The sequence below is a fragment of the Ascaphus truei genome, chromosome 1 (assembly GCF_040206685.1).
Source record: "Ascaphus truei isolate aAscTru1 chromosome 1, aAscTru1.hap1, whole genome shotgun sequence".
Classification (NCBI taxonomy): Eukaryota; Metazoa; Chordata; class Amphibia; order Anura; family Ascaphidae; genus Ascaphus; species Ascaphus truei.
This window is the reverse complement of record NC_134483.1, coordinates 328901250-328918661: the sequence shown is the minus strand read 5'-3', so window position 1 is coordinate 328918661 and position 17412 is coordinate 328901250. Positions and strand designations below refer to the sequence as shown.

Here is a 17412-nt window from a genome sequence, read left to right as displayed (position 1 = left end):
ATATATATATATATATATATATATATATATATATAATATAATACTGAGTTAAGTTATGGTGAGTAAAAAAGTGACAAAAACCCTCCACAGGAAAGCAATTATGCAAATATAACTGTATGCTCATCTGCATGTCTCAGGCAGGTCTGCAACCCTGCCTTTCCCCATTATCACCCAGCATACAGCACTTCCACTGCAGCAAGGGATTCTGGGAAATGACATGCAAATGAGCATACAGTGTCACTTTTTGCCTCAATAACCATTTTTAACATGGTTCCCTATAGGCTTAAGCTTGCTGCATGGTCACAGCTTTGAGCACAGCCAGGGTTAAGGTGCATACCCAGAAAACCACCCACAGACAGCTGTTTCGACCTTATATATATATATATATATATATAAATAAATAAATGTAAGAAATGTGGGTGTAAGCTGGAAAATACATGTTTAGACGTGCTTCAAGAATAGGTTGTGTGGCCTAAAACTATATACAGGCATACCCCGCTTTAAGGACACCCACTTTAAGTACACTCGCGAGTAAGTACATGTCGCCCAATAGGCAAACGGCATCTCGCGCATGCGCCTGTCAGCACGTCCTGAACAACAATACCGGCTCCCTACCTGTACCGAAGCTGTGCGCAAGCGGGGAGACTATAGGGCCTGTTACAAATGCGTTATTTACATCAGTTATGCACATATATGACGATTGCAGTACAGTACATGCATCAATAAGTGGAAAAAGGTAGTGCTTCACTTTAAGTACATTTTCGCTTTACATACATGCTCCGGTCCCATTGCGTACGTTAATGCGGGGTATGCCTGTACACCAAATATTACATTAAAACCAAAAAACACAAACTTTTTAATTTTGAGTTAAACAGTAGAGTGTGTAATAAAGAATTCTATGCAAAGGCCATTTGATATTTTCTTTTGAAATCCCAATTGTCTACAAATCTATTCACGCTGAACCGTGGCTCTGTGCAAATAAGTGCATTCAAAAATCACACATTAATTTATACGGCATTATTTTATACGAAACACCCAAAGGATATTGGATCTTGAGTTGACAACAACTATATGCAACAGGCCTGCATTTAACTTTGTTTTATTCAGATCGCTGTCAAAGTCCAGTGACTTTAATAACTGAGATGAGATCTAGGCAAGTAACATGAATAATAATAATAAAAAACAAAAAAATTTTTTTTTTAACTGGACACATTAAAAGACTTCAAAACATGGCATACTAAAACGCATAGGAGACCACATATGCTTACGAATGAATAACATTAACGTCCTCACACACTTAAAATCCAGTCACCCATTACATCTTTTAATCCCCATTAATTGTAATGGGATATCCCCTTAATCACTCCACCCCGATCAGGATCACCCTTTAAAACAAATTGGTTGCTATACACCTACTTTAATGGGGCAATTATTTAGCAAACCTCAGTTATAAAAATAGCATTTTCTTTTATAGCGCTTTACAGACACTTTGCAGGCACAGGTCCCTGCCCCGTGGAGCTTACAATCTATGTTTTGGTGCCTGAGGCACAAGGAGCCAACACTGGGAATTGAACCAGGTTCCCCTGTTTCAAACTCAGTACCATTCAGTGTCTTTACTGAGCCACCCCTTCTCCACTTCAAGTTGCCCTCGATAGATCCCAGAAGCAACTTCCTCTTAGGCTGCGTCCCCCGTGCCACGGACCGCACTCATGCTTGAGTGGTGACGTCACCAACTCTACAAGCATGAGTGTTCGGGTGTCCGGCAACTTTTCCTGTAGAGGGGGCGTGGCCAAAACACTGACTGGTGCTGATTGGCTGAGGTCATGTGACCCCTCAGCGCGCCTCAAAGTCAATTTAATTTGTCTCGGCAAGCGCCCCGTGAGCATACGTGCAAGCGCCGCTTTAGCGTGGCCGGACAAATTTCAATTGACTGTGCTGACTGCGCCAAGTGCGGTCAGCAGCAGCATGGACGCAGCCCGAAGCTAGTTTTATAGTCCTCGCTGCTGCGCTTGCGGGCGCCCGGCGTTGCACGTGGTGTGCGCGTCACTAGGGTGCAATCGGTGACGCGCGCGGCTAGGGGGCAGACTGACGTCACAGCATTAGGCCGCGCTGTGATTGTATTTTCACGCTGCAAACCAATTTTATTGTATTTTCCTTGGTCTGTCGCGGCACCGCTCACGCGTCCCTAGTATAGAAACGTCTGGCTAACACAGCTAATTATAATTGACGCAAGCACGGTAGCGCATGCACTATATTACACGCTTAAGGAATCTAAGAGACACACACACACAAAAACTGGGTTATGTCAGGCACCTATTAAATTCAGCTGTACCTATTTCTGCCTGTGCTTTTTGCTTTGAACAATCAGCAAATCCTGATAATGATCAACCAGTTTGGGGGGATTTAACGCCACTTCTATTATGCATGTATGTATTGGCAGTGTCATATTTGCATATAGTAAACTGCACATGTTACAGAGCACTCATGTAGCAAAAACAGTGTACCTCATGTGCTACATTCCTTGTCACCCTCTTTCACACTTCGTGTGTCCCACTATTGACGTTATCCCTCTTGCATGTGACACATATAACCCTGATCGGTAATGATCGTGCCCCTGCTATGAATTGCAACCCACTCAGAGGGGGCCACACAGCAGTGCACCGTGCTCCCCATGTCCCATGCAGAGAGAGGCACTGACCTGAACGTAGACAGCAAGCAGGCACAGCCATGACCTACAGAGGAGAGGGAGGCGTGCTATGCTAAGGAGGGGGAAGAGGCAGGGCTGGTCCCAGGAAGAGAAAGCAGAGAGGAGGGATGTGCATTATGTACAGGCAGCCGACTGGCAACAAGAGAGCTGATGCTACACACTCAATGTGCCTAGGGGGGAGTTAGAGGATGCATGGGAAGAGAAAAACAGGGGTGAGGTGAGAGTGGGGGTATGTGTTTGGAAGGATAAAAAGGTGTGGGCAAGAAAAGTGAAAGAATTAAAGTATAGGGAGGGTTGCTGTCATGAGAAGTTGGGGAGGATGGCATGAGAAAGAGCACCAGGAAATAGGGAGCTAGAGGAATATAGGTGTTGGAGAGAGGGTGAGCAATAAGAACATGGGAAGAGGAGGAGGAATAAAGAGAATTGGGAGGAGGGGAATATGAAAGTGTGAAGATAAGAGAGTAAGTGAAAAGAGAAAAAAAAGATAATAAATACCAGTGAAAAATGAGAATATATACATAATACACACACATATATATATATATATCATACAACTATATATATATATCATACATATATATATACACACACACATATATATATATATATATATATATATATATATATATATATATATAGCAACTGTAAATATTACTGTATGCTCATTTGCATGTCTTAGACAGGTTTGCAACCCTGTCTTTCCCCATTTTATATATACATATATGATAGAAGTGCCTAAAAAAACAGATCATAAAAAAATGTGTTCCTTGGGTAAATTAAAGTGAGAAAAATGGATCTAGTGACATTTTGCATGTGTTCACTTATTTCGCAGCCTGTGGAAGTTTAACTTGTGCAGATGTTGGTGATATTTAAATGGTTAAGGTTCCTATGCTGTGAAGCCACTTTACAATGCTGGGAAAGAGATTACAGTAGCTCCATTCAATTTAATGGGACTAAAATCTCCTCTATTGAACAGCGGGTTCCCAGTATATTGAATATGGGCCTAAGAGGGAAGTCATCGATGGAACCAACGAAATAAGGAAGTCTTCAGTTTACATTAATGTTTTCCTATACATACTGTACCTTTTGTGGGGGGGAAAAAACAACCTTTGAGGGGGTGTGAAGTACCACGTTTTTATAAATAAAGTACTGCTATTTACAACGCCACATTTTTTTTAAAGGGTTCTCTCCCTTGTCGCCTACTCAAAACCATGAGAAGCGGGCAACACAGAGTTAAAAATGGAATAACTTCCATTTGTGAATCAGCATAAATATGAACCCTAAAATAAACCTAAAATTAGAGCCAAAGAAATTAGCCTTTTTTTAAAAACTGATATTTCTTAACTATTATTACTTTTAATTAAAGCACTTAAAGCAATTGGTGATTTTCTATCTATCTCTCCAGTGCCACAGAGCTGAAGTTCCTGAACACAGGCATTTTGTCCGCATAAGGCCACGCTTATAGTGCTTGCGAAGCGACCGATCACGTCAGCCGTCGCCATTAGCGAAAGTTATAATTTGTTTTTTAGCGACGTCGCTGGTGACAAGGCCAGTGACGTCACGAAGGGGGCGGGCAGCGCAATCAGATTGGTTTAGAGACAGTCATATGTGGCGACTGTCTCTAAAAAAATCAAATTTACCCGGCTTCAAAATTTTGGGGCGCGCTTACTATAAGCGCTTGTGACGGAGTCAATGTATTTGTTTCGGAGCGACGTCACCGTCGCAAGGCACTATAAGCGCAGCCTTACAATGCAGGAGTTTAGTTACCAAGAAACAATAATTCACGTATCGAAAGCACCCCTAACAAATGGTTATTGTATGACGATAAAATTCCTGCACGGTTTCAATGTGTAAAAAAGATTTTAAAAAATGAACATATCGATATATTACAATGTTCCACTTAAATGTTGATATATTTGTCAGATTGGTAGGAAATACAGAAATCATGCCTAAAGCAAGTGGCTCTCTTTACTTCTTTATTTACAAAACTAAACTCCCATTTAATATAAAACACACTTTAAAAAATTGTATATTTATATTTAATACAATATATATTTATGTGTCACTGAGTTTAAATCTTCTCCTTGGGATTTTTTTTATGGTCATTATGGTGTCTCTAAAAAAGTTATATTTGTTAATAAATGCTGTGGACTATTAAACCCCTTTAGTGTAAGTGTCATTTATTTAGGAATAATTACTAGAAATGTGGGAACTTTTGGTCTAAATTCTTGAACTTTGTGAAACGTGCCTTTTTTGGATCTTCCAAAAAAAAAAATCAAACTTTTTTTCAAGAAATTCGCCAAATAAAAATTGGCGGCCTATTTAGTAAAGTACCCATTAAATGACACATCCCAAAACATTCATCTTTGGCCGCGAACATGGTGCGGAAGACGCCGCTCACCCGCGCTGAGGCAGCGCACTTACCCCCGACATCCTGTATGAGGGTGGCTTTAGAAGGCGCTTCTGCACGCTTCCGCAGGCGTACTGAAGAGCAGGAGACAGAGAAAATTAAAATCGAGCGCTGAGGGGAGCGGAGGGGCGGTCACGTGACCAGCAAACAGCCAATGGCAACGGCGCTCTAGTATGCCGTGACGTCTGCGCCGTGACGTTGACGTCGGCAGCGTGACTTCGACATCAGCGGCGCGCTAGCCCCGCCTCCCACCCGCCTCTCAAGCGCGCTCGCAGCCTCGCCTGACAGGACACAAAAAAGCTTCTGCTTGAGCTGGTGGGCCTGAGCGTCAGCGCGGAGGAGCGTGGCTGGAGGCACCATGTCCGAGTCGTTTATAACATGTGTAGAGACACGTAGGAACATATCTGAGATACCTGTGAGATAAGCCAATTTAAATATGCAAAGTAGTTAACTCCAATATGCATCTCACGTGCGCTCGCTTCGACATCTCAATATCGATCAAACTTTTTCAGCTAAAAATTTTTTTTGGGGGGGTGAAAGTTTGAGTGAAACATAGACAAAGCGAATATGTACACACTCCCACATCTCTAATGACTTTGCAGAAGAAGGAGTCTTTTAAGTTTCAAGTGATTCATCTGAAGAATACTCTTGTATTTTTAAACGTTTATCTAATATGCCCTTTTTGGGTGAAAAACACCAAAAATTGCACTGGCTCATTGTACCTTGCCAGATATGCAATGGTTTAAAATGGTTAACATTGATTGTGTATGCTTTATGAAATTTTATTTGTTACGTCATTTCATTTATTATCTATGAAGATTATTGATTATATCAATGTTTTATACAATATATATTTATATGTCACTAGAGTTTAAATCCGCTCTTTGGGATTTTTGATGGTAATTATGGAGTCTTTCTTAAAAAGCGATATTGCATTTTATGGTTATTGATAAATGCTGTGGATTATTCCATCCCTTTGGTGTACATCCCCATGACTTTTTCAGAGCACTTCAACCACTGACATTGAATAATAATAATACCATGTTCACTCCCTCTCCGAAGGAGGTGTATAATTATTTACTAATAACGATGAGTGTCCCCTCATCATTCTCTGTAGGCCACACGACACTGTATTTTTGTAACTACAGATGAACAATACATTATAACCCAAATAGGCTAAAAATAGCAGAGGCTGTCCCACCCTGCTCCTCCTCTTCCTCCAACATCATCACCCTCATGATCACCAGATCCCACCTCTTGATGTGAACTCCTCCTTTCCTCCCTCAGTGTACACACACACACACACACACACAAAACATCCACCTCCTCACCCTTATTATTCATCTCAATATTTATATCTATCCACTCAGCAGGCAGCACCCTCCTGCTCCAGTGAGTCTGATAAACACACACTCTCACACCCTCACACACACTCTTCAGTCACTTGGACGAGAGACAAAGAGACAAAAACACCCAACCCCACCAGTGAGAGAGAGAGAGAGACAGGAGCAGGAAGCTGCTGCTGCTGACAGCACAACAGCACACACAGGCGCCTCTGCACAGGGGGAGAGGCGGCAGCCAGCACCCTCGCACAGGGGGGGATTTTTATTAGCACACCATTAGAGAGGCACAGCTCGGATCGGCCGGCGCTTCCCACCTCCTGCTGCCTGCATGTATTTACTGTCCCCAGGCGCGCACACTGCTCAGCCCTTGCACACAGCAAGCAGCCAGGCCCGCAGCACCAGGACAACACGGCGCTGAATGCAGGTGAGGGGAGGGGGCTATAGAGGGAGGGGGATGGGAAAGGGGGGGGAGAGTCAGGGCTTTGTCTTGGCGTGTTCATGGCACATGCATGTGTGTGCACGTGTGAGGAAGATCATGCACAGGCTGGGGCCAGCCTTGGCTTTTGTTGCCACTTTTCTTTTATTATGTAAGCCCGGGGGGGTGTCCGAGCCAAATGAACTACCCCTGTCAGCTGCCAGAGTGGGGGTAGCAATGCTATGGCTCCCATAGCAGATATGCGTGTGTGTATACAGTGTGTATATATATATATAATACAGTGCTTTCGCAATCCCTGGCTGGGCCTTGTTAGGCAGTGCAGGGGGGTGCTGGTTGTTTTGCTGTCCCCTCCCCCTCATATAATAATGCTGGCATACAGTGTGCAGGGCTGCTGCTGCTGTTATTGGGCCTGTGTATAGGCTGGGAGCACTTCATGCCATTACTTGTGGCTCTCATTTCCTTCCCTCATTACTTCCGTCTCCTTATTGCTTTCCATGGTCGTTTCTCCTTCTGCATTTACCCTCCTCTTTCTTCCCCTCTTCCCCTTATCTCTTCTCCATTACACTCCCTCTCTTTCTTCCTCTCTTTCTTCTCTCTCCCTTATCTCTTCACTCTTTCTCGCTGTATCTTTTTTCCTTCCTTCCTTCCTTCCTTGCTTTTTCTCCTCCTTTTTTTTTTTTTTTTTTTTCCTACCCTCCTTTTTTATTTTCATCTTCTTTCTTTCTTGCTTTTGATATTCTGTTTTTGTTTTTACTCTGTCTTCCTCCTCCTTGGTTTCTCCCTCCTTTTTTTTTTCTTCTTCCTGGGGATCTCCACAAGGGGAAAACACTTTTGTCATTTTAGTGCATGACATTTACGTTGGAAAAATAGGAATTGACGCTGGCATTAACAATACTGCGATTGTGTATGTAAAATGAAATGGCAACGAGGTCTTCATTTTAACTTCTAGAAGTAGTTTTATATGAACTTTAATGTGTGAGTGAATGAGAAATTGGATTATGCAAAGGACTACATTTTGGTGGGAAAGGGTAGGGAAACTGCTATGAACTGAGTATATTCTCATGTAATATGGCAACTGTATAAACAAGTCATATAGGCCAGAATCATGGAGGAACATGTGTTGTTTACTAGTTTTATCTCTATATCAAGACGGTTGTGATGTCGCATTCATTTTCATCTTCGTGTCTCAGTCCAGGTTAGTTTGCGTTTTGCAGTGTGTCCATTGGAGGAAATGCTTGGTGCAAATATACAATTATTAAATATTTGCCTTTAGTCACCCCCCCACCCCTCACTTTTTAATGCTTCAAAAATGTTGCCAGGATTGAGATGGCATGAACCTCATGTTAGTCGGCGAACGGCGCAGTTGTTGAAGTGTGATGGGACTGTGGAATATGACACTTTTTTGTTTTATTTACAAATTCCAGAATGTTTTTATTTCCAGACTTGGTTCTAAGAAAAATTGCATTTATTTCAAAACGCACTCTCCCTTTCTGCTTTTTACTAATAATAATAACTTTATTTCATATAGCTTTTTTCTCCCAAATGGGACTCAAATCACTTCACAATTACAGTATAGTGTGTGCGGAAAGCAGCATAGGATTTCTAGACACAGCCCCTGCCCAGATGAGCTTACAACCTATATTATTTGGTTCCTGAGGCACAGGGAGATAAAGTGACTTGCTCAAGGTCACAAGGAGCTGACACAGGGAGTTGTATAAACATTTGTAAAATGAGGTCCAAAGGGCATTGTCTGAATATTTGACAGGTTTTAGAATTTCTTGGGGATAGGGCCCAGTACTTTTATCTTACACACTTTTTTTGTCTTTTTCTTGCATACTGCAAAACATAAAGCAATTTCACATGTGGCTGGTATTTACATAGCATATCTAACAGTTGTGCATGCGCACACACACTAGGGACAAAGTGTCCGGTACTGTGACTCCTAAAGAGCTCAATTTACTATTATAGAGGTGCTAAATTGGTTACCATGTCACAGAGGACTGAAAAACATTTGCTTGATTGCACATAGACACCACATGCAGTGACGCGGGAGGAGAAAAGTGTACGTAGTGTGGACAATAATAACACATGTTTTATGACCAGAGAGATTTGCTCTGCCGCTGTTACGATTGAACTTTCCAACAAGTTTGAAAAACCCACAACATTTTTTTTTTTTTTAACTTTTGGCACAGAAAGTTTTAGTGAAACAACTCAAAATGTTTACATTTTTTTTTCTCGTTTAAAAAAAACAAAAACAAACATTGAAATGAAATTAATCGAACATGCAATTGTCATTGACTTTTAGCGTTAAGCCAACTTGTTGCATACCTTTTTACCACAGTAAAAAAGGTGACATTGGCAAAGTTCAGTAACACCTGTGAATAGTTTGTGCATCTCTATTTTATGACTGTTATCCACGATCTGTAATAAGCAATATTCAGGCTTTCTTATTTTTATTTTGTATTGCCATGATTCGCAGAGGTGCAAAACAAAATATCCCACACTGGTGATTGCTTAACCTGTGTATACATTTGTCTATACAGTATATAGATCATGGGATTTGAGATATATGTACATATGTATGTGTGAGAGAGAAGGTTAGGGAGCCAGAGTCTACAAAAAAAAGGAAGCAATTCTTTTCTCGGCCGTAAACCGTTTTCTTTTATCGGCTCCCTGTCACATTATTTCCCACTTGAGTTTTCATTTTGTCACACCAGGTGATGTCTCTATTTTAATCTCTTCTTCCTTCCCGCCTGCCCTGGATGTGATCGGTTTCCTTGCTCTCTCTCCTCTCTCTCTCTATAGCTTTGTCTGCCAGTGTGCGAAGGTCTCTGACCTTATCGCTTTTTTCTTATGAGGGAGTCTTCTGACTATTAGGAAGCTGAAACCACAGACTTCAACAGGTGCCGTTGTTGGTGTTTAATGCAGAAAACTGTGCTGCGCTACTGAAAAATGAGCTATTTTAACTTCCTTTTTTAAGCAGCTGGTCTTGTGCATGTATACCCTGTAGTATCCTGTGATTTTCAACTTGTACTATATCGAGCCTTTGAAATACAGAGCATAAGGGATGGGTAAAATGGTTGCTGTGACTTGGAATGGAAAACAAAAAAAAGTGAAAATATTGTCCCTTTTTTTAAAAGAACAAACAAATAACTAAGTGTTTTTGCACGGCAAACCAAGCCGCCTTGCAATGCATGTAACTGCGTTTTGGACGGGGACTGCTTCTTTGACCGTTTTGAGTGGCCACGATGTCATGGAGTCTGGGCTCCGTTTTCTAGGGGAGATCCCATTCTGCAATCAGGGCAGGAACAGAAGAGGACGCCCTCTTCTTGCGTTTGCGTCATCGGTGACGCCGCGATCACCTAATCGCTCCTATGAGCGGTCACATGATGGCATGGTGCTGGAGGAACGGTGTCACGCACATGGTCAAGATGGGATTCACTATTCTTATTTGAAGTGATTTATGGCTTTATTGTGCCTATCTGTGGGAGACTTACATAATTTGTTGACAAACTAAAATATATATATTTTTTAAATACTTCATGACTCCATTACTCTAGACCAGGGGAGCGCAAACTTTTAGAGCTGCGCCCCCTGTCTCTCTCCCCCGGCTCTCGCGCCCCCCACCTACCTTCATCCGCGTCAGATGACGCTGTGGGGTCATGTGACGTAACCCGTCACGTGACCCGCGATGTAATTTGACCCGTGTGACGTCATGTCACATGGTGCTGCTTTGCCGTGGCGACACGTCACAGAGCGGCTGAATCCCGATAAGTAAACAGTTAGAGGCCTCGCACGATCCCCCGGCATTTAATTTAAATGCCTGGGGGAAGAGCACAGGCCTCTGTAACTGCCCGCGCCCCCCTAGCAAAATCTCCCGCCCCCCTGGGGGTTGTGCTCCCCACTTTGCGCACCACTGCTCTAGACTGTACGCGCTAACGAGCAGGGCCCTCATTACCTCTTTGTGTCTGTTTATGTATGTTTTGTCCTTATTTGTAGGTAACTCTGTTTTTATATAATGATCAAATCTCTGTACCCCCATTGTACCGCGCTGCGTAATATGTTGGCTCTTTACAAATAAATGATAATAATTACTCAAGGCAATGGGAAGTAAATAGGTCTCCTGCATTTTTCTACCAAATCTTGCCTGAAAGAGTTTTTACATACAGTATGTCAGCCAATATGTCATTATGCATGAATATGACCTAACCCTTTTTTTTTGCAATGGGGGGGGGGGGGGGGAAGAAAACACTTGTGAACAACTGCTGTGTGTAGGAGGGTGAGTGCGATAAACAGGTATGTGTGTACGTGTCTGCTCTTAACTTGCAGTATTCATGTTTCGTTAGAGCAGGTGAAGGCGAGAGAAACATTCTCTCTAGGGTTTATCGGCGACCACGTTTTAGAGCATCTATCCCTCCCCTCGCAGAAGCCTACATAAGTATTACTAATATAATGTTATTATTTTGCCTTCTGTTCATGCCCTGCTTTTTAAAGCCCAAGCTGTATTTAAAAAAAACAAAAAACAACAAAAACGTTTTTCCCCCTTTAATATGTGCATCAATACAATCCACATAATAAGTTATTATCTAAGCCCAGGACATACTTGAAAACGAGAGGTAACTCTCAATGTATTACTTCCTGGTAAAACATTTAAAAAAAAAAGTTGCCAATCGTTCTGTTCTCCTGGGATTGATCGATGAACATTCGGCTGGGGGTTTCACTAAATGGCTGTGCAGCAGAAGAGAACCAAGGGCTCAAAAAGGGGTGTGCCAAAGCCTGTTTCAGAAGAGGAAGGTGATGTGACTTTGTAAATGGTTGCTATAGAAACAAAAAAGGCTTGTACATTATAATACATTAAAAATATATTTTCTCATAGTACAGAACTGATTTATTAAAAAAAAAAAAACACACATTGGATATTGCTTGGTCTGCAGCTTTAAAATAATAATTAAAAAAAAAATGTGTTTTTCTCCCGGCAGTTAAAAATCATAATGTTCTTAATCTCTAGTTTCTGACGTTACCATGGTAACCTTTAGAGGACAATTGACTCTGGGGAGAGTTTTATTTTAACCTCCCAGACACTTAATATTTCAGACACTTTGTATTTCAAGCACGAAGCATTAGGCCTGGGACATGGTGCAGGGAGGAGCGCTGGGCAGCGCTGACGCTCATGCTCTCCTGCTCAAGCAGGAGATTTTTCTTGTCCCTGCATGAGCGCCAGCGTGCGCGATTGTGTGCCGGGTGGGAGGCGGGGCTGGCACGGCGCCGACGTCACGAACTGCCATTGGCTTTTGGCAGTCACTTGACCGGCCCTGCGCTTCCCTCAGCGGGAAATCTAAAATTGGTCTGCCGGCTGAAATTCCACACGCCTGCGGAAGCGCCGTCTAAAACCGCGCTGATAGGGATAATGTTTCCCCTCAGCGCGCCTCAGCAAGGTCTTTTTGACCATGTCCGAGGCCTTAGAATTAAAAACAAAACAAAAAAACAAAGCAGCTTTTGCAAAGGGAAAGAAGAGACCTCCTTAAATGCAAATAAAGTGGCGATCAATGCGGATTGCTATTTGAAAATACCTGCAATTGTGCCCATTTTACCCATTCCCGATGAGAGTATTCCTTGGTTGTCCCAAGAAAATCTGTTCTGGGATCAGGGCCCGAAAGCTAGGAGAATCAATGCCATAGGTCAGGGGGGCTCAACCCTAGTCCTCCAGCCAGCCCCCCCCCTAACAGGTCACGTTTTCAGCATATCCCAGCTTCAGCATAGGTGGTTCAATCAGAGGCACAGATTGAGCCACCTAAAATGAAGCAGGGACTGATTGAGCCACCTTTGCTGAAGCTGGGATATCCTGAAAACCTGGCCAGTTGGAGGGGGCTTGAGGGCTGGAGTTGAGCACCCCTGCCATAGGGTACACATTAAGCAGCTCTCCCTTCTTTTCAACAAGGCTGCCTGATGTTTAGCCAGCTAATGGATCATTTTGCACATCCTCTGAAAAAAGTTCCCCCATCCAAACGTGTGCATGTAGAAAAGGAAAGGAACTTGTGCGATTTTGTCTGTGTTCACTAGTGCGGGGGCGCGAACGTTGTGCCCCATATTTCTTCCATGCAATTAGCAGCCCCCCCCCCCTGCTTCCAAGCGACGGCGAAACAATGGCCAATCACACGCACATTAAATTAATGTACGCACCTGCTAAACGGCGCCCCCCTTAGAAAATGTTGCGTCCCCTCCAGTTTGCGCACCCCTGCACTAGTGTGCTAGGGTGCCTGAAACTATCCAGAGCTGCTCTGTGGGAAAATAATTGATCATGTTGTATAATTGTTGAAGCTGTTATCTGAAAGTTTTTGTAACATACCAACACTGTTGTAATTCTATCTATCTCACCTAGCACTGAGAAAATGAATGCCCTCTCTAGCGATAGTCATGCCGGGTAAACTGGACTTTTGAATAAAGTTATGTGTTCACTGAGGTATACCAAATTACCAGCACTAATCACAAATGTAATGAAAAAATCTGCTTATTGAGCCATAAAACACCAGATATCCCAACTTTTCGGTTTCCAGGGGAACGTGTGTGTGTGTGTGTGTGTCTTTTTTTTCGATGGGGGGGGGGGCGCATTGAGCAATATCAAAGGAGTGAATCAAATATCTGAAATCTAACCGCATTCTCATGTTTACCGTATCCCTTGGTTATCCCCAAAACATACCTCACTGAGGTTCCCCCCTGGGAATAGGGTGAATGGAACTGTTGTAAAGATTCCTAATCGTGGCTGTTTCAATGTGTCTAATACAACTTAACCTTGGTGGTTCCTTGTGGGAAAGAAAGCTATTTTGTAAACCTCAGTATTGGATGTACTGCACTTGCTTTGAAAGAGTCTTGATATCATGTGATAAGAATTGCATGTGCCAAATATTTCGAAATGCTGCATCTGTCTGCTACTCATGGTCACCCAAGCGTATCATAGTCAGTGGAAATGCAACTGTATGTGCAGGATGGAGCTTGGGATATAGGCTTCACTTTCAACACTTGCTGTTGGAAAAGGCAAAACGTCTTGTGGCTGGGGGGGTAGGGGCGGGGGGAGCTTGGGGGGTGGTGGGAGAGACACTGGAGATCAGCTCACAATATTGCTGCTTTAATACTGTTATGCGTATCTATAAGGATATGGAATATTAAATGTGACTTTTATTCAAAACTTTTTTTAAAATACACATTTCCACATTTCCAACACTTCCTCTGATTGTGAAGTATGAAGAACAAATTATACAAGAAAGAACTATAGTAAATTACGGATTCAGTTAAATATAGTTGTGTGTGTTGTTTTTTAAAATTCAGTTTAGATTTATTGTGCTGATATAGCTGTACGTCACCCAGCTGTGTCTGCTTTAAATCCTATTTTTAGATGCTTAACATTCAGTAACTGTAAATTGGATTAGCTGAACTTTGCTAGTTATAGAGCGATAGATGTTGAAAATAGGTGAGGAACCGATACAAAAGTTTAAAGAAAATTATCAGAACTATGTCCATTTGCTTATACCATCTTTTTTTCTAGATTGCAGCTTTTGTCTTTTACCATTTTGAGATTTTACCAAATTAAAGGGTCCGGCACTTGCACAGTAGATTTCTATGTCAAGCTTGGTGGCTGCCATGTTGGGTTGTCTCACTGTCAGGTTACAATGATTATCACGGACATTGAGTTGATATTTTACTCTTCTCTTCTGGAAATGAAATTAATGCTTGAGTCTTCCATCTTTGGCGACACAAATCAAACTAGTTTTCCCATGCTTTGTCAAGCTAAGGACCTCCGTCTTCCTGAGCCCGTTCTTGTCTGTACCTAATTCCTAGTTCTAAAGTGTGTGTAAATATATTTAAAGCGCCAATCATTGCTGTCCATTTAAATTTTTATTTATTTTTTTAATATTTATAATCTTTGAACCCTTTGGGCACCGGAAGGGTCTCTGGACCAGAGGGCCGCAGCCCCTCCGGCAAACCACGGTCATATAATGGCGACTTCCTTTAACCCGTAAACGAAAAGTGATGAGGACACCTGTTCCATTTCCCTGCGTTACAGATTGCGTCCCGCACTCACATGGCGTAGCCCAGGGGTCTCAAACCCACCGTGACGGGACGGCCTTTGCAATGGCCTTCATGACACTCTGGGATCAGCCTCTCCTTGGCTCTCCTCATGCCATTCACCCTGTCCTCTGCAGGCCTCCCCATAAACGTTGAAACGTGTAAGCCAAGGTGATGTAAATATATATACACATCGTTTTCATGGTTTGTTTGTAAAGTGCAAACACATATTCCACAGCGTGGTATAAAGTGACATCAATTACATCAGCAGAATGACTTACAAATAAGGGCAGACAAGCGCAAACAGATACAGCAGGTAATGAGGGCCCTGCTCGTGCGAGCTTACAATGGTACACATGTTGTTAATGCTTGCAAAATATTTAAGTATAATAATTTGTACTGTAAGTCTTTAAATATATCTAAAATTGCATTGCGGCCTTTCTACTGCAAATTATTTCTGATCTGGCAGCTTTGTAAACCAAGTTGAAAAGCCCTGCTGTAGCAGGTATTCAAAACACATGGGCAAAAATATCCAGGCTAGCAGCATAATGAGAACTATCTTTACATTTACTTGCTTCAGAGGCTGGGCCTGCTGTTTTGTCTTTTGATTATATAGCCTTTTATTTTGTCTACAAACTGGTGAGTTAATCGCCTCCTTTTTGTTCCTTTTTTGTCTTAGTTGCAGTTTTTGTAGCCTTAAAGTGGCAGTACTGGGTAGCGGGCAAAAAAAATCCCAGAATAATACCATCATATTCCAAACTATATCAAAAGGAAACGACTCTGGATAAACAATCTCCTCGCATATAAAACCGTTTACAAAAAGTGTTTTTACAGAAGAGGAAGTCTAAAAACAGAAAAACTGATCTTTAAGCTTACATGAATTCCCCTGACGTCTGTGGACTTACTGGTCCCGGTAAAAAGTGATTTGCATTGTGTTTTTTTTTTTTTTTTTGTGTAAAGAGAAAACTACAAACTACAAACATGGTTGTCAGAACACACATAGAAGGCTGACACGTCATCTAATGATGTGACTTTCTATTAGCTCCTGGAGTGAGCCCGGCCTCCCAGCTATTGGGTGTTCATCAGTTAGAAACGTTCTCCGGGCTGCAGGAACCAGGTTGTCCCCCAATGATGTGGGGGGGGGGGGGGGGGGGGGTAGAGAATCAGGTTTACCTAGCGAAAAAATGTTGAACAGCCGTTGATTGGTGCTTTAATTTATGGAACGTGGCACTGCCATCAATTTGCTCTGCTTCCAAATGAAACTACGCATTGAAATAGTCTTCCAAAAAGGATAATATAATGGCCCCTTACGAACATGCCAAACTGTAATTTTTTTAAACAGTGTTATATATTGACTGTAGAAGAAAAAATAACTTTTCTGTGATACTGTATGTGGATTAAATCCTAGTAATTACAAAAGAAAGGTTCTATGAAAGAGATTTAAAAAAGGCCATGAAACTCTATCTGGTTAACAGAGGAATCCTTGGGTCACAGTATATGGGAAAAAATGCTTTTTTATGTGTGGTATTTTATAAATGGATGAGCTATACATTTTCAGGAGGAATATTGCTTAAGGAAGACTCCCCCCTCCCCTCTTGGATTCCCACTTATCTATGTATCTCTATTTTTCAAATTAGAAAAATAAAATGGTTCTGGATTACCTACTTCATCCGTTGCAGTATCTCCTAAGGTAGAGCAGCAGGTAATATTCGCCTGTGTGGAGGTGAACATGCTGCAAGTTATACGAAGGTGCACTCTTTCAGATGTGTTCAGCTCCAAACCCACTGACGTTAAAAGCTTGTATGCTGTAAACTCTTTCGGTGCAACAAAAGGTATCATGCATATTCTTTTTGTATTTTCTTGGTTACAAACGGAAGTTTTGAAGCCGATTTTGAGAGCTACTTCTAATACTAATGTACACTCTGAACTCTCCTTTTATTTTAGTGGAGGTGGTGGTTGGGGGGGGGTGTAGATTATGGGTCATTGCCAGGAAGAAAGTCAAAAAGAAGTTGGAGCAGCTTAAAGACGCAGTTTTCCCCGAAAAATCTTGAAAGGTCGTCCTACCAAAATCTGTCCAAGAACAAAAGTGCAACTCATCCAGGAAGTTACCAAGAACCCCAGAGTAACATTCAAGGATCTCACTCTCTCACCTTGGCTTATGTGATTTGTTCATGACTCAACTATCAGAAAACGACCTGAGCAAGAATGGTGTTCATGGAAGGAATAGCCAGGAGGAAACCACTGCTCTCTTAAAACATTGCTGTCTGTCTGAAGTTCGCCAAAGAAATACATGGATGATCCACAAAACGTTTGGACAGACGAGTCAAAGGTAGAAGAACTTCATCCCAACTGGAGGGAGTGTGATGGTTTGGGGCTGCTTTGCTGCCTCAGGATCTGGATGGCTTGCTGGCATTGACACACCCATGAATTCTGCATTGTATCCCAAGATTCTTGA

At 42.2% G+C, this 17412-nt stretch overlaps 2 protein-coding genes across 3 annotated transcripts in view; one reads left to right on the top strand and one right to left on the bottom strand.

The window, feature by feature from the left end:
- Positions 1-2841, bottom strand: part of MRPL1 (mitochondrial ribosomal protein L1) — a 67266-nt gene extending 64425 nt beyond the window's left edge. For both annotated transcript variants that reach the window (XM_075606849.1, XM_075606859.1), the window contains exon 1: positions 2699-2841. In XM_075606849.1, coding sequence (XP_075462964.1) covers positions 2699-2729 — 31 coding nt within the window. In that variant the 5' untranslated portion in view covers positions 2730-2841. The remainder of the gene's footprint in view (positions 1-2698) is intronic.
- A 3538-nt stretch (positions 2842-6379) lies between these two features.
- CNOT6L (CCR4-NOT transcription complex subunit 6 like) overlaps positions 6380-17412 on the top strand; it is a 99519-nt gene continuing 88486 nt past the window's right edge. The window contains exon 1 of the mRNA XM_075606822.1: positions 6380-6884. The gene's annotated coding sequence lies outside the window, so the exon portion shown is untranslated. The remainder of the gene's footprint in view (positions 6885-17412) is intronic.